The sequence below is a fragment of the Phyllostomus discolor genome, chromosome 7 (genome assembly GCF_004126475.2).
Source record: "Phyllostomus discolor isolate MPI-MPIP mPhyDis1 chromosome 7, mPhyDis1.pri.v3, whole genome shotgun sequence".
In the NCBI taxonomy this organism is placed as follows: domain Eukaryota; kingdom Metazoa; phylum Chordata; class Mammalia; order Chiroptera; family Phyllostomidae; genus Phyllostomus; species Phyllostomus discolor.
Window position 1 is genome coordinate 3,541,888 of NC_040909.2, and position 17,230 is coordinate 3,559,117.

The window sequence follows — 17,230 nt, forward strand, 5'->3', positions numbered from 1 at the left end:
ATTTACTGTCTTCCCCCTCCCCTCCTGTTTTTCTCCCATTCTTTTGCTTTTTTCTTAACAGATCAGTACTTTGGAAATTCTAAATTTGGAAGATCAGGGTGCACTTCTGAGCGACGACGAAATATTTGCTAGCCGCCAAACTGGGAAACACACCTGCATGGCCTTGCGCAAATACTTTGAGGCTCACCTGGCCATTAAGTTGGAGCAAGTGAAGCAGTCACTTCAGAGGACTGAAGGCGGTATCCTCGTCCACCCTCAACCCCCATACAAGGTGAGAGGACTGGACTAACGGGGACTGTTGTGAACACGGAGCGGTGGCAGCCCTGAGGCTCGCATTCGGATCAGTGGGGTCACTGCAGGATGCACATTCCTGGGTCATACTTGTCGTGTGCAGAGGCAGAATCCCTGGGGATGGATGTAGCACGTGGATTTCAAGGGTTCATTTTACTCCCAGTTGTGGATTTGCTACTTTTCTAGAATTAAAACTTGAACTGAAGTGTATGTCATAGGGCTGTCTTTTATGAGAAGTAGTAGATACCCCACTTGTGTGAAATTTCTAATCTGAAAGGGCGCATCTCTAACTCCACTTTTCTCATTTTTGATGTGTTTTGGGATGAAGATTAATATCCACATGTTTTAAAAATCACAAGTAAAAGAAACCCATTGTTTTACATGGTGCTTCTTTTTCTTCTTAAGCTGTGAAATTTATATGTGCACTAACAAATTGAACACTCTGTTACCTTTGTGGACAGAATGTATTATGAGTCCAGTTATAAATGAAATATTAAGCATATATTTATTTTTTCACTTGTGGGCTATTGACTGAAGGATTGTGGAATTTGAAAGCTGTTATTACTTAGCTTTGCTGTTAAAACTGTTGGCCACTGAGGAGGAGGCCGCGGGCAGCTGATGGAGTACTTCAAGGTCACGTCTCTCCTTCCAGGCATGTTCCTACACTCACGAACAGATTGTGGAGATGATGGAGTTTTTGATAGAGTACGGCCCAGCACAGCTCTACTGGGAGCCTGCCGAAGTCTTCCTCAAACTCTCTTGTGTCCAACTCCTGTTGCAGCTTATTTCTATTGCCTGCAATTGGAAGACCTACTATGCAAGGTGGGACCAGCGAGAGGTTTCAAATGAAATTAGATTCTGCTTTCTGCTGAACTTGATACTGGTTTGCATGTAGCGTGTGCTTAACAGACATTTGGTGAACTTACTGAAATTTTAGTCTGAGGAACTAAATTTAAGTATGATATTACTTATTTTTAAAGAAGAAGATGTAGTCATTTTTTTAACTCTCACCCGAGGATGTGTTTATTAATTTTAGAGACAGCAAGGGAGAGCGAGAGAGAGAAACACCTACTGGTTGCCTCCTGTACACGTCCCAACCAGGGATTGAACCCACAACCTAAGTATGTGCCCTGACCGGGAATTGAACCTGCAGCCTTTTGGTGTACAGAACGGTCCAACCAACTGAGCCACCTGGCCAGAGCACATGACATTATCATTTTTAATTTACAGAGTGTTTGTATTTATGGTCTTGGTGATTAAACTGCACCCGGTGGCGCAGTTGGTTGAAGCACTCTCCCATACACCAAAAAGTTTACAGTTTGATCCTTGGTCGGGGCAGGTACCTGGGTTGCAGGTTCAGTCCCCGATTGGGGTGTGTATGGGAGGCAGCTGATTGGTGTTTTTCCCGTTCTCTCTAATCACTAAATATATCCTCAGATGAGGATTTAAAAAATAATTAAAAATAAATACTGCATATAGGCAGGGGTCGTGCTTATTTTATCTTTGTAGAAAACCATATTTTTTGCTTTTGTTGTGATTTTTCACAATCCAGTTTAGAAGCAGTCATAGTGGAGCAGGATGAGGCTGAGAGAGGACAGCTGATAGGGTCAGGAGGTGGGTGGGTTCTGTAGGAGGAGGTGGAAAAAGACTTAAAACTGTATTTTGGAAAAGATAGAGCCTGAAGAGAAAACAAAACGAAGCTTGTATATATAATGGTTCTCGACATTCCCCGTCCATCCATTGCCATAAGGACACAAGCATCTTATTTATGGTGCAAATAGCTTGTTTGCCAAATACCAGGATTTTAAATCTAGGGGATACTTTTGGAACAGTCGTTTTCATATTTTTTGATTTTAGGACCACTGTACCGTATTCAAAATTATTGAGAACCCCAAAGAGTCTTCTTTGTTTTTGTGTTATATCTAGTGGTACCATATTAGAAATTAAAATTGAGAAAATATGAAATTATTTATGAATTTATTTATGAATTAATGAAAAATTCCCAAAATAAAACCAGGTGACTTCAGCAAGTTTTAAAAATGCCTGGCTTGCCCTGGCTGGTATGGCTCAATGGATGGTGTGCTGACCTGTGAACCAAAGGGTTGCAGGTTCGATTCCCAGTCAGGGCACATGCCTGGGCTGTGGGCCAGGTCCCTAGTAGGGGGCACACAAGAGGCGACCATGTTGATGTTTCTCTCCCTCTCTTTCTCCCTCCCTTCCCCGCTCTCTGAAAATAAAGAAATATAAAAAAATAAATACAAATGTCTAGCTTGATGTCTCCTATTTGCTTCTGTATTCAGTCCCCTGTGACGTCACACATGGTGGCGGCCTCCGGAAAGTCCCGGTGCACACTCACTTGTGAGACCCCAAGAGTGGGGAAGGGAGTAATATCTTACTGCTGCTGTGGAGACAGTTTATATCACAGGTTCTTCTGAAAGGGCCCCAGACCCCCAAAGGTTCCCTGACTACACTTTGAGAACCACCGTTCTAGGGTATTAAAGCAGGTTATTTTATTTACTTTGAGAACTTTGCTTAAGAGGTGATGAAAGCTCAAAAGATGACGATCGTAAATACATTTTGGATTGTGGTAAATCTTTATATGGATTAAGAAAATATAAATATGTTTAGAATATGTCTTTTAAAGGTTTAACAAGATTAAATACTTGGTTCTGCTTAGAACATATAAAACCTTATATAAAGAGAAAAGAAAATTGTTCTTAGCCATTGTTAATTTCTTCAGTCTTTTTTCTATAATGTATGTAAATGTACATAATTGAAATTGTAGTATTTTATTATATTCACCCATTTTTTTTAAAGATTTTATTTATTTATTTTTAGAGAGGGAAAGGAGGGAGGGAGAAGGAGAGAGAGAAAGAGAGAGACAGACAGACAGACAGACAGACATCAATGTGCGGTTGCTGGGGGTTATGGCCTGCAACCCAGGAATGTACCCTGGCTGGGAATCGAACCTGGGACACTTTGGTTCCCAGCCCACGCTCAATCCACTGAGCTACGCCAGCCAGGGCTTTATATTCACCCATTTTATGAAATATTTAAAAATATAGACAGGTATGGAGAATCATATAACCACTCCGTACCCAGGGCTGGCATGTTGCTGAGTTTTCTTCTCTCCGAGTTCCTTTACGTTTTCTGCCTGCCCCCCCACCCCGAGTGCCCCGTCTCCTGAATTTGGAGTGCATTCTCTCCACTCATATGTTTTTACTCTACATTTGTGTGTATACATAAACAATAATATAGTTCTCTTTTGTCTGCTTTTAAGTTACATCAATATTATCTTGTATGCGTCTTTTTCAGATTCTTTTTCTCCTTTATGCTTTTGAGATTTATACATGTTGATCTTTATTTGAACTCTTGTATTTCCATCTACAGTCTGTTCTCTTGATGGATGTTTAATGTTCGTTCTGGGTTTTTTTTAAAATTTTTTTGCTACGAAAGGAATGGTTCGGTGAACCTCCTTTTGGAGTCTCCAGAGGCTGTGCACAAGCTGGGTGGCAGGGTGTCTGCAGGTCATCTTCATTGCCTCGTACCAGAGGGCTTGGGAAAGGGCTGTTTTCTTCTCCCGTTAGCAGTGTATGGGAGTTTTTGTTTCTCTGTTTTCTTGCCTGTCCTTGATGGTATTGTCACACTTTAAATTTTATACCTAATTTTACTTCACGAATGTTGTATTTTGAGCCTTTCCCTCGTCCTTTAATAACAGCTCTTTGAAAAGCACTGTCGGCACCTGCAGAAGTTTATCATATGAGTATATCACGTCTAGCACATGTATTCCTGTTGTCCAGGTGGATTTTCTAATTCTTTTGCTGTTTTAAATGATTTGATAATGGGCATCTGAATAGGTAGATACTGGTTTGTATGTCTAATTATTTCCTTAGGACAGTTTCCAAGGGGTGAAATTTCTGGGCTAAAGATTATGAACATTTTAAGAATCTTGCTTCATAGTTCTGGATTATTCTCTAAAAATAGTGCCTTATTGATCATTTCTACCCCCACCAGCAGTTTGAGAGCATTCATCTCTGCCAGCATTGGGGATTATCCTTTGTTTTTAATCTCAGCAGTTTGATAGGCGAAAATTCCACCCCCATGCTTTTTTGCAAGGGATGTCACAGCGACTTACAAATCCTCTTTATATTGTGGCTGGGGACAGAGTCACACAGGTGGTGGTTCTGATCCATTCCTCTCTCTCTCTCTCTCTTTTTTCTTTTTTAATGTGTTGTTTCTTGTGGCTGTACCCTGTTCTCCTTTGATTCATTCTCCTTCCTGCCCAGGAACGACACTGTGCGCTTTGCCCTGGACGTCCTGGCCATTCTCACCGTCGTGCCAAAGATCCAGCTCCAGTTGGCCGAGCCGGTGGACGTGTTGGATGAGGCCGGCTCCACGGTCTCCACCGTCGGTGAGTCGCACCTTGTCGTCTTTGTCCTTGTTTGGTCCGGGTTGGTTTTCCTTTGCCAGCCTGGTTGTGGTTACTGATCTGACCTAAGTGGTAAGCGTGGAAGGTAGTGGAGGAGGGTGCCTTGTCTGTCTCCTCCGAGTCATGCCGTACAGCCCTGTGGAGTGGAGTCATGTTAGTGAGCTTGGGGTTTCTGAGTGGTACAGGCACTTCTGCCATAGTGGTAGACGTGCATTCCTGAAGACCCTGTACGCTGCAGAGTCTTGCCCTGAAAATAAGGTTTATAGGAAAAATGGTTGGAACAGATAGTAAAAAACTTAAGTAAGTTTATAATCTAAGCCCTAATAAAACCAGTAATTGGCCAGTAGCTCAGAATGGATAGAAGCTATCATACACAAAACAAGGAGAATACACTCCGTTTGAAAACACACTTTATTAAGAGCATGGCTGGGGAGGGTGCTGCTAAGTGAGCATGCAAAGCAGTGTGGCCGGCTGCAGGTCCTGGGGCGCATCACTCTGGGCAGAACGCCAGGGCCCCGCCGCTCGCCTTCAGCTTCCCTCAGCTACAGCAGGGAGGCTCCTGCTGCCCTGGAGCGGCAGGGCTGCGGGGTTTTTCTTTCCTGCTTATGGTTTTAATTTAGCCCCATTATTTTTGCTCTCCTTACCTAGGAAAAATTGCACATTAACCTTGGTGAGACCTCCACCTACTACTGACGTCATTCCCCTATTTAACAACTGTATGTGAACTATTGCTTCATAAAGGTGCATTAGAGTGGAACTGACTGTATTTTGTACAAACAGTTCCTTGTGCTTTTTTATAAAAAATGTGATTGTTTTTAGTGGAACAAAATTAATAGAACCTTAAATTTTGACTCTGAAACGATGGTTGAGGTTGGCCATGAGTTTCATGAGGGATGACATAAGTGTTTATTGTGTTTTCCCCCCAATAGGTATCAGCATTATTTTGGGAGTGGCTGAGGGTGAGTTCTTTATCCATGATGCTGAAATTCAGAAGTCAGCACTCCAGATTATCATCAATTGTGTGTGTGGCCCAGATAACCGGATTTCCAGCATTGGCAAATTTATCTCTGGAACTCCTCGGAGGAAGCTGCCTCAGACACCCAAAAGTAGCGAGCACACCCTGGCCAAGATGTGGAATGTGGTCCAGTCCAACAACGGCATCAAGGTGCTCCTGTCCTTGCTGTCCATCAAGATGCCCATCACGGACGCGGACCAGATCCGGGCGCTGGCCTGCAAGGCCCTGGTGGGCCTGTCCCGGAGCAGCACCGTCAGGCAGATCATCAGCAAGCTGCCCCTGTTCAGCAGCTGCCAGATCCAGCAGCTGATGAAGGAGCCTGTGCTGCAGGACAAGCGCAGCGACCACGTCAAGTTCTGCAAGTACGCCGCCGAGCTCATCGAACGGGTGTCGGGGAAGCCACTCCTCATCGGCACGGATGTGTCCCTGGCACGGCTGCAGAAAGCAGACGTCGTTGCCCAGTCAAGGATCTCCTTCCCCGAGAAAGAGCTGCTTCTGCTGATACGGAACCATCTCATTTCCAAGGGGCTTGGGGAGACGGCAACTGTGCTGACGAAAGAGGCCGACCTGCCCATGACTGCTGCCTCCCATTCTTCCGCCTTCACCCCGGTCGCTGCTGCTGCTTCTCCTGTCTCTCTCCCCCGGACCCCTCGCATCGCCAACGGCATCGCAACTCGACTGGGTGGCCACGTGGCTGTGGGTGCCGCTGTCCCTCCTGCCCCTGCTGCCCATCCTCAGCCACGGCCCCCCCAGGGTTCACTAGCGCTGCCTGGCCCGTCTTACGCAGGCAACTCCCCTTTGATCGGTAGGATCAGTTTTATCAGAGAGAGACCATCACCCTGCAATGGCAGGAAAATCAGAGTTTTACGGCAGAAGTCGGACCACGGCGCTTACAGCCAAAGCCCAGCCATAAAAAAGCAGTTGGACAGACACCTTCCTTCCCCACCTACGCTGGACAGCATCATCACAGAGTATCTTAGAGAGCAGCACGCTCGCTGCAAGAACCCAGTTGCCACCTGCCCACCTTTCTCTCTGTTTACTCCTCATCAGTGTCCTGAGCCAAAACAGAGGCGGCAGGCGCCGATCAACTTTACCTCCAGGCTGAACCGCAGGGCGTCCTTTCCCAAGTATGGCGGGGTGGACGGCGGGTGCTTCGACAGGCACCTCATCTTCAGCAGGTGAGGAGAGGCCGCCTCCCGTCCTGCGGACTGGAGTGATTTGGGCCTTATCGGCGTACGGTGATTAGTCCAGAAAACCCTTTATTGGCCTGAAGTAGCAGAGATTGTCAGTTTGTGTGAGTAGATGAGCCATGTGACTGGACCCCCTTTAGTTGGCCGTGGGTTCCTTGCGTGGTTGCTGGCGACACACTGGTCCGGCACTGTCACTCTTTCTACAGCTAGTGTGTTTCCTAGAAGCCACGGAGCACCTGCCTCTGGGCTCCCCAGCTTGCTTCTGTGCGGGCCCGAGTTGTCTCTGTTTGGTCCTTTACAGATCTTAGGTAAAGGTCATGGATTACAGGTGTTAAACTCGGGGGTTTTAGTTACTGTGTACACTTGCGGGTGGAGGTCCTTTTCTCTTACTTAGAACGAAAACGAACAACTGAAGGCCGTGTGATGTGTTGGATGGAGGTATTTAAAACATAAATGCTCTGTGTTTTTTCTTTCATCCTTCCAGCAAAGTTTTCTTTTTCTGAGTCTCTGCACATTCTTTGTCTCTGATTTTTTTTTCTCTCTCTCTTTTTTGGGGGGGGCTTAGGTTTCGTCCTATTTCAGTGTTCCGGGAAGCCAATGAGGATGAGAGCGGCTTCACCTGCTGTGCATTCTCAGCCCGGGAGCGGTTCCTGATGCTCGGCACCTGCACCGGCCAGTTGAAGCTCTATAATGTGTTCAGTGGGCAGGAGGAGGCCAGCTATAACTGTCACAACTCGGCCATCACACACCTTGAACCTTCTAGGGTAAGGGTCCCCTCCCGGGTGGTCCTCAGTCATTCTTCTAGGGTGGGCTGGTGGATGTTAGCCCCGCTGGCTGGCTGCCTGTGTTTGTACATAGTCTCACTGTAACAGCCGTGCTCGTACGTGTATGTGTTGTCTGTGGCTGCGGCAGCAGCAGCGCATGGAATGGTTGCAGCTGTGTGGCCTGCAGAGTATAAAGTGTTTATCTGGCCTTTTAAGTAAAAGTTTGCCAACCCCTGTTGTAAGACCTGGAGATATTTATCTATCTGTGTGTATATAGATGTGTGTGTCATTTACATATGACATATAAATGACATGTGTGTCATTTAATTTGCCTTAGTTGGAAAAAGATTACCAACTGTAAGTTTTTTTTTATTTGGAAATCTAAAAACATGGAATTTTTAAGATAAGCATTATGTGATTCCAGTGGGTCGTAGTTCATTAGTACTGTTTTGTGGGTGGAATTGATTCCTTCCATGTTCCTGAGTGTCAGGATTATTAAGATGACCAGGATAATTCTCCTGCTTCTGGAGTAAAGGACGCTTACCCTCTGTTGGCTGTTCTTGTTGAAAAACCTCTACGAGTCCTGGCTAGGAAGTCTAACAGATATTTTCAGTGGACTGATTATTTCAGGACTGAGGAATATGGCCAAATATTAAGAAATGAGGGACCATCTTCATATCTTTCCAAGTTTTTTTCCTCTTTACTTTTGGAGCTGTTGTATTTTATGTTACTGGTTCATGAGGATTTAATATTATTTTGAACTCAGTTGTTTCTTTGGACAGTGCAGGTGAATCAACTGTGTTTTGCCGTGTATAATGCACACTTTTGTCCAGATTTTTTAGGGAAAAACAAGGGTTCTGATGATACGTGGTGGCACTAATTCCATATACGTATGAATGTTTTTAGTTGATTTATTCTTGTGAGTTAAAAGTGTAACTCTGGAAAGTAATCATGATATTCATATGCAAAATAACACCCTGGGATAGGATGATTGTTTTTGTTTCTAAACATACATACATACATACATACATAAATACACAAATAATTGGATTTAAAAATTAAAGCAAAAAATTTTTTCCCTGAAAGTCTGGGCCGGAAACGTGGCACAGGGGAGCACATTATACCTGGCAAAGAGCGGTACTCGAAGCCTAACGGCCTCTGACCACGTCTTGCTTCTTGGGAGTTTTTCTGTTTTTTAATTGTTCAACAGTATCCTTTAAGCTTGTATTTTGACATGCTGACGGCAGACAGTGATGCCTGTGTGTATTGTACACACACACACGAGTGATCACCCTCCATCTCCCTGTAGGACGGGTCCTTGCTGCTGACGTCCGCTACCTGGAGCCAGCCCCTGTCCGCGCTCTGGGGGATGAAGTCGGTGTTCGACATGAAGTACGTGTCCTCCCCGGCTCGGGCCTGTGTTTCAAGCTCACCTAGTTACGTACACCCCCTTCCTCTGGTCCTCGGACTCAGAGCCCTTTCGAAGGAGAGAAGTGCTTCGGCCTGTGTCTGATGACATCAGGTTTTATCTTTCTTGATTTCTGGATATTCCTACCGGGCAGGTGCCCTTCCGCCCCACAGCAGACCCCGCAGCGATGCAGAACGGCACTCGCGCTTGCTCCCGCACGCGCTCGTGCGGCGGCCGCCGCCGCGCTCTTGGCCGGGGCGCATTTCGAAAGCACGTGTGCCTCGTCAGTTATGTCTGTAACCAAGTGATTCCTATCAGTTATTTTGGATTTACTTGAATGGAGGGAATTTTCGTTTTAATCTTAAGGGTACAATATTTTTGTTTTGGGAGCTGAGAATCTTCAAGTGAGTGTAGTTGGGCAGGAGCCCGAGGACCCCCTGGGCTCCGGTCCGCCGACTGTGTCCTGGGGGCCGTTGCCGGAGCGCCTCTGTCTGTCCGCAGGCACTCTTTCACCGAGGACCACTACGTCGAGTTCAGCAAGCACTCTCAGGACCGGGTCATCGGCACCAAAGGGGACATCGCCCACGTAAGTGCTGGGTCTGCCGCTTTTAAACTGCTGGTGCCTGCCGTTCACACCGGAACCGGACGCGCGGGATGTGAGGGCGTGAGTCCCGTGGACAGCCGGCGGGCACTCCTCCACGTTCTTTCTGGGTGAAGTCTAGACGTGTGATGGAGTAGCCCTCAGCTGTCCGGGGAAAGTGTAAAAGGAGTGAACAGGAAGTTAATCTCACAGTTAGAGAAAGATGGTCTGTTGTTAGCACAACAGACACCTGGAAACACTCAGTTTTAGATGAAAAGGCCCCGTGTTTATCTGGGGAGACAGAAGGGAAGAAGCGAACCTGCGGTGTACCAGGCGGTGGGTGCTGCTGAGGGGCGGCACGCAGGGGGAGAGGCGGGGAGTGCACGTGAGAGGAGTGGGTGCTTCCGTGTTCCTCAGGGCAGCTGCTGGCCGGGCCGGCGTGGGCGGCGTCTTGAAGGGCACACGGTTGTCGTGCAGATACCTGGGGGAGGAGTGTCTCACGAGGGCTGTCAGGGGGCGGGCTCCTGCTTGGGAAGTGGGGGAGGGTTGAGGTCAGTGGGGGCATGCTGTGTGGTATCTGGCAGACCGTTAGTAGGACCTTCACTTGACCTCTGAGGGAGGGGAAGACGCCGGAGGCTGAGCAGATGCATGACTGGATCTAAAGTTCCTGGGAATGAGCCTGGTTTCTGTGAGAGGAGCAAGCGCAGGCTGAGCAGTTAGGAGGGCGCTGCACCAGTTGCTGAGTGAGAGCTGCTGTTGGATGGGCCCAAGTGCACGGGGGTGGCGGTGCTGACAGATGATAGGGCTGGGCCCTGGGCTTTGGACACACGAAGTTTGTGATGCTCTTAGACATTCAAGTAGGGCATGGCCAGTTGAATATGCAGATTGGGAGATGAGGGAGAGATGTCAGGAATAGGAGATACAAGTGCAGGAGTTGCCCGCATGTTGGTAGTATTTAGAGCCTTGGACCTCGGTTAGCTCATCAGGAAGCTGAGAAGAGAAGTGTGGGGCAGAGTCCGGCCGGGCGCGGGCCAGTATTCAGAAGTTGCCAAGTGAGGAGGAACTTGGGACGGAGACCAGAGAGTGGCCAGTGAGGCAGCTGGAAACCCCAGGGAACAAAGTATGTCCGTGGAAGACAAGGGGAGACTCTTTGAGACTGGATTTGATCAGTTGGGTCAGAAACTGCTGAGGAGTTGCCGAGGATGAGAATTGAGAGGTGACCTTGATTGAACAATGTGGAGGTCATTGTTAACTGTGTCGGGAGCTGGCCCCACGCAGGTGTCCGTGGGGTAAAGACCCATGAGCGCGGGTTCCCAGGAGCACAGCGGGAGGGACGCGATGGCTCTGGGCAGAGGCAGGTCTTCGGAGCTGCTTTGCTGAAAAACAGCGCAGAGAGGAGGGCAGCGCTTGAGGTGTGGGCCATGGGGTGGTGAGGGGTTTCCCCCAGACTCTTGAAGATGTTAAGGTCTGTATATAGAAGAGTTGAAAGAACAGTATGTACACCTCCATCTAGTTTCATCAGTTTAATGATTTGCCATATTTCTTCCCGTGTAAATGTGTGTGTTTTTCTAAATCGTTTGGAAGTAAGTTGCAAACATCGTGACCTTCCTGTATTGGAGCATGTATGTCCCGACAGTGAGGACATCTATTACATAGTTCCACTCTGTTGTCAAATTTAAGAAAATTCATAGTAGTTCCCAGATATCTAATATCCATTTCATATTCAGTTTTCCCAGTTGTTCCTGATATGTTTGGTTTCAAATGTTTTTTGTTTTTTTTTTTTTGTTTTTGAACCAGGATCCAGCCAAGATTCACATATGCATTTGATTGTTGTGTCTCACTAATGTTTTAAAGCCAAGAGCCATTTCTCCACTTTTCATGACACTGACTTTTGAAGAGACCAGGCTAGTTTCTTGTCCCATGGTCCGGATCTGTTTGCCTGTTTCCTTGCGGCCCCTCCTCGTTTGCTCCTGCGTTAGAGGGTCTTTTAGAAAGATTGGAAGTACCACAGCATGGCCATGGGCCGCTGGGAAAGATCCGTTCCTGCGTGGGCTGCGCACTGTAGACTTTGAACTTTGGACTTAGCATTGTAGGGCTAAGGGAGATTGTAAGGAGAAAAGGGTAGTTCATTTGTGCCTTTTTCAAAAAGTAACCCTCGAGAGTATCTATGGAAAATTGGTAGTTAATCCATGTGGAGAATTTCTCCGTTTCAATCTGAGAAACATTGACTGTTTCTCGAAAGGCGGAGGGGAAGGAGAGAATTTCGTTTTCCCGAGTGCACTCTCATTCTCATTTCCACACTTGTGAAGGCTTTTCAGACCTTGAGTGGGAACTGAAGCCCTTAAACTTTGCCGGGATGGTTGTGGTCTTCCTATTTCCCAGTTATTTTACAATATCGGGGCTTTTGTGATTCTGGTGGGTTTTGGAAAGCATGGGAGAGGTGATTTTACAGAGCTTCTCTTTGGATTTGTCAACGAATGGATTGGTCTGATTTTTCTCTTCCCACCCCTTCTTCTCTAAAGATTTATGATATTCAGACTGGCAACAAGCTGTTGACTCTGTTTAACCCAGATCTTGCCAACAACTACAAGAGGAACTGTGCCACCTTTAATCCTACAGATGATCTTGTCTTAAATGATGGCGTCCTCTGGGATGTCCGCTCCGCACAGGCCATCCACAAGTTTGACAAGTTCAACATGAACATCAGTGGCGTCTTCCATCCGAACGGGCTGGAGGTCATCATCAACACTGAGATCGTATCCTTTGTACCGTGCCTGTCTTCCCGCTCTCCAGTTTGAGGACAGAGTGACTTACTCTTCTGCCAGCGTCTGTTTGAAGTGTCTGCACAGGCCGCAGCCAGCCCTCCTCGGGTGCCTCTCCTCTGGGCTGAGGCTCTGGGGACGCTCCAGGGGACGCTCCAGGGGACATGCGTCAGGGTCAGTGATGAGCAGCGGTGACTCCACTGCGTGTTTTCTTTGCGTTGGGAAAACGGACCACACCTTGCCTTCCACTTCCCCAAGTCACGAATCGACTTCATCTTGTCCTTAGAGGGTTCCACTTCTGCTCTGTAGAAGCCGGCCCTAGGCGTGAGAGTGAAATGAAGTCTGCCGGCGGGAGGGAGGGGCCTCGAGTAGCGCTCCCAGGTGTGAGGGCCCCGCAGGAGGATTTTAGGGGTGGTGTTCAGTCGCATGGTCTTATTTTCCCCGACCTCACTGATTTGTAAAACATTAATACTTAGTAGGAGGGGGAAGGAGTGATATTTCAGGATTTTCCCCAGGAGGTTAGCTAAGAAGTTTTTTGTGTAAAACAGTTTTTCTTTGAAATAAAATGTTTTTCCTTGACCACTCCCCTCCCAGTGGGACCTTCGCACTTTCCACCTCTTACACACGGTTCCTGCCCTGGACCAGTGCCGCGTGGTGTTCAACCACACGGGGACAGTGATGTATGGAGGTGACCGACTCGGGCCCTGTGACTCCCTTCCTCCCCCGCCCCCACCAGTTGGGTCCTCCCTTCGTGGGAGGTGCTGGCACGTGTGACTTGGAAAGCATCTGAAAGTGGTACAGCATAAGGGGTAAAGCGATGTATAAATGGTAACGAGGGAGGAGAAGAAATGATGTTGGTTCAGGGTAAAAGGTCACTTTGAGATAAGTAAATCTTGTGAAGAAAGAAAGATGACGCAGCGATTTCCCACGTGTATTCCCGTGCACTTAAGAGCCCTGCGCCCGTTTTCCTGCGGGGTTGTGCGCCTTCGCCCCGCTAACACCTGTTGGGGCCGCGTGGGAAGTTGGAGGTGCCGTTTGCTACGTCAGTGGGGACACCTAGGGGGACTCGGGGACGGGGATGCTCTGGTGCTAACGGTGTTTCCCTCTCCCCCGTTGCCCCCACCCAGCCATGCTGCAGGCGGACGACGAGGACGACCTCATGGAAGAGAGGATGAAGAGCCCCTTCGGGTCGTCCTTCCGAACGTTCAACGCGACCGACTACAAACCGATAGGTGAGGGCGGGGGGGCAGGCCACGCCGTTGCGCCGCATCCTGGCGTTGCTCATCGGAGGCCCTCCCTCCTCGGGGAGGGCTGCCGTTTTCCGCTGAACGGCAGAGGAGTTGCGGGAACGGTTATGAACAGCCACCTTGAGTTCTTTTAGAGGAAGGGCTGAGTTCAAGGCGTCGGCAGCAGGCCGACCCCGAGTCTGTCGCGTTCTGTTTGCAGCCACCATCGACGTGAAGCGGAACATCTTCGACCTGTGCACGGACACCAAGGACTGCTACCTCGCCGTCATCGAGGTAGGGGCGGCGGGGCCCCTCTTCCCTGGGCGCTGCTCGCATGGCCGTGCGCTCCTGACCGTGGCAGATACCGATAGCCTTGCTGGGGGGGGCTGGGGGGAGCTGGGGACCCCAGTGCAAGAGAACTAAAAGGAAAATGCCGGCGTGAACCAGTGTGGGGGGTCATCTCTCCTATCACCCTGGACTAACACTTCATTCCTCTTTTATTTGTATTCCTTTATTATTGGTTTTGATCCTCACCCAAGGGCATGCTCACTGATTTTAGAGGGAGAGGAACTGGGGGGGGGGGGGAACACAGGTAGCTCTGACCGGCGGCTGTGGCCCAGTCGGGCGGCGTCCCGCACACCAAGGGGCTGCCTGTCTGGTTCGCAGGCGGGGCACGGACTGGGACATGTGAGAGGCAGCTGATGGATGTCTTTCTCCCTCTCTTTCTCCCTCCTTTCCCCTCCTAAAAATAAGCAAATAAAATCTTCACTAAAAAAGAGAGGGGGGGGGGAGAAACAGCTCTTGGTTGCCCCCTGTACGCGCCCTGACCTGGGGTCGAATCAACAGCATAGGCTCGTGCCCTGACCGGGGACTGGACCCGGAGCCCTCTGGTGTGCGGGACGCACCCCCGCCGCCTGAGCCCCGCGGCCGGGCAGGCCGTGCCGTGCCGAAGGAGCCTGGGTCTCCCTCCGGAGCAGGCTGCTTTGTTCCGAGGGTGGCGGGCTTTCCCGTGCCTGCGTTCCTTACCGGCCGGGCTTCTCGTCCTGGTTTTGTTTCCTTTTCTGTCTTCGTGTGTAACGTTTCCAGAGTCACTGCAAGAATTTGGGACAATCAAATGCTTTGATAGCTTCGATTATCCGGGTCAGGTGCTCGGGGGCCAGTCAGCGCCCAGGCGTGGGCGTGGCGGCCTTCTGGGGACTGACCGCTCCCCTGGGGCCTGGGCGCTGTCTTTCAGAACCAGAGCAGCATCGACGCGCTCAACATGGACACGGTGTGCAGGCTGTACGAGGTGGGCCGGCAGCGTCTGGCGGAGGACGAGGATGAAGAGGAGGACCAGGTCAGTGGGCTTGGAGCCGTCTTTCTGCCCGGCACCGAGGGCCCCTCCCCCTGCGGCCCTGCGGCGGAGACACGGAGACCCCGCGGAGCGCCCCAGCTGGCCGCCCGTGCGCGCTGTCAGTGCTCAGAGGCAGCGCTTGGCCCTGGGAAGGGGTTTCTGAGTGGAGGGAGGGAAGGAGCCTCTTTGTGCCTGTGGGTCACTGCCGTGCGCTTCCTGACCCAGGGGGGCTGTGCCTTTGGGGCTTCCCTCTGGGGAGCCCCCCCTCACACACAGGTGGGGTAGTCAGGATTCCTACTGGACACCACGGAAATACTGTTTTCTGAGGCGTTTTATGGAAAAGGACATCCTCAGTACAGGAATCTTCCTTTTTCTTGAATGGACTTTATTTTGAGGGCAGTGTTAGGTCCGCAGCGGACTCCAAGGCACAGCGGTCTCCCACGTGTGCCCTGTCCCGCTGTCAGCGTCCCACACCGGAGGGGGCGTGTTACAGCGGACACACCCACCCTGGTGTGTCACGGTCACCCCCAGTGCATAGTCTGCACTGGGGTGCGCGCTCGGCGCCGTGTGTTCTAGGGGTTTGGACGAATGTGTGTGGCGTGGGTCCGTCACGGTAGTGTTGCGCAGCGTCGCGTCACCGCCCTAAAGCTCCTCTGTGCGCCGCACGGTCGCCCCCCCTCACAGGGCCCGAGGGCCTCCGGTCTCTGTGCCTCCCCACAGTCTGCCTTCGCCAGAACGTCGTGTATTGGGTCTTCACAGTAGGTAGCCTTCTTAGAGTGACTTCTTTCAGTTATTACTGTGTGTTTATGTTTGCACCACCTCTCCGGGACGTGGTGCTGAGTCACGTTCCATTGCCTGGAGGCACCACGGTCTGTCTGTCCGTTCACCCACTGGCGAGCAGCTTAAATACAGCCGACTTACAATGTTCTGTTAGTCTCAGGTGTACAGCACAGTAACTCAACATTTACACGCCTTGCCACGTGATCACGGTCTCATAGTCACCTGTCGCTGCACCTGCTCACTGTGACACCGACTGCATCCCCTGGGCTGTGCACCGCGTCTCCCGACCGACTGTATGGCCGGGGTCTCCACATCGTTCCAGTTCTAGTGCTGTATTTGCTGTGTGTAATACACGCCTGTGTATAAGGCACACCCACGTCTTTGGCCCAAATGTTCAGGGAAAAAAATCTTTCCATTTTAATTTTTAATTCAGTTTTTTATTTATATTTAGAAACAAAACCGATTATCTTATTCCATGGTATTATTTTGCATATGGACCTCGTTACTGCCTTCTAGAGTTACACTTTTAACACGTAATAAGCATAAGTAAAAGAATTTAAGATGTTTATGTAGATACGGAATTCGTACTACCCACGTGTAATGCTCATCCTTATTTTTCCCTCAAAAATTTGGGCAAATGCGTGCGTTATCCGCAGCAGAATGGCAGTGCCTGCTGCCTAAGCGAGCGTTGTTTTGGCCTCGTTTTGAATCAAGTTTCTGTGATTATGAGTAAAGGTCCTGCAGACATTTTTGTGCAGGTTTTCGCGTGGACCTATGTTTTCAGCCGCTCTGAGCAAATACCAAGGAGCACAATGGCTGGATTGGGTGGTGAGAGTGTGCTCGGTTGCATGAAGACCGCCAGGCCGGCTGCCAGAGTGGCTGCGCCGCGGTGCGTCCCCACGGCGACACAGGGCGCTTTCTGCGGCTCCATGGCCTCTCGGGCATTTAATGACGTCACTGTTTCGGATTTTGACCGTTTTGATAGGTGTGTAGTGGTATCTCCTTTATTTAATTAATAAAAAAATTAAGACATTTATTCCATGAGCTCTACACTTCTACACATAATCAAAGTACATGGTTTAAGGGTTTTTTTTTTTAGTAGAAAGGAATTTAGGTCTTGACGGTTACCAGCCTATGGCAGATGTTTTCTGAAGATCACTTTGCACGCCCTCCCGGTGGCTGCTGCCGGGCTGAAAGAAGGGGGCCGCTCTCTCATTTTTGTTTTAATTTGCATTTCCCTGGTGACATGTGATACGTTTATTTTCATCTGTATGTCTTTGGTGAGGTGTCTGTTAAAGCCTTTGCCCCTTTTTAAATTAAGTTGCCTATGTTTTTATTAAGTTTTAAGAGTTCTTTGAATGTATTTGTTAACAGTCCTTTATCTGATACACCTTTTGCAAATGTTTTTCCTAGTCTGTGGCTTGCTTTCTCATTCTCCTCACAATGTCCTTT

At 49.2% G+C, this 17,230-nt stretch overlaps 1 protein-coding gene across 3 annotated transcripts in view; it reads left to right on the forward strand.

Moving 5' to 3' along the window:
- DCAF1 (DDB1 and CUL4 associated factor 1) overlaps positions 1–17,230 on the forward strand; it is a 53,860-nt gene that overhangs the window by 27,706 nt on the left and 8,924 nt on the right. For all 3 annotated transcript variants that reach the window (XM_036030273.1, XM_028518105.2, XM_036030274.1), the window contains 12 exons: positions 62–271; positions 944–1,113; positions 4,578–4,702; positions 5,650–6,913; positions 7,491–7,689; positions 8,999–9,081; positions 9,599–9,683; positions 12,200–12,433; positions 13,034–13,127; positions 13,567–13,671; positions 13,886–13,959; positions 14,900–15,001. In XM_036030273.1, coding sequence (XP_035886166.1) covers positions 62–271; positions 944–1,113; positions 4,578–4,702; positions 5,650–6,913; positions 7,491–7,689; positions 8,999–9,081; positions 9,599–9,683; positions 12,200–12,433; positions 13,034–13,127; positions 13,567–13,671; positions 13,886–13,959; positions 14,900–15,001 — 2,745 coding nt within the window. The remainder of the gene's footprint in view (positions 1–61; positions 272–943; positions 1,114–4,577; positions 4,703–5,649; positions 6,914–7,490; positions 7,690–8,998; positions 9,082–9,598; positions 9,684–12,199; positions 12,434–13,033; positions 13,128–13,566; positions 13,672–13,885; positions 13,960–14,899; positions 15,002–17,230) is intronic.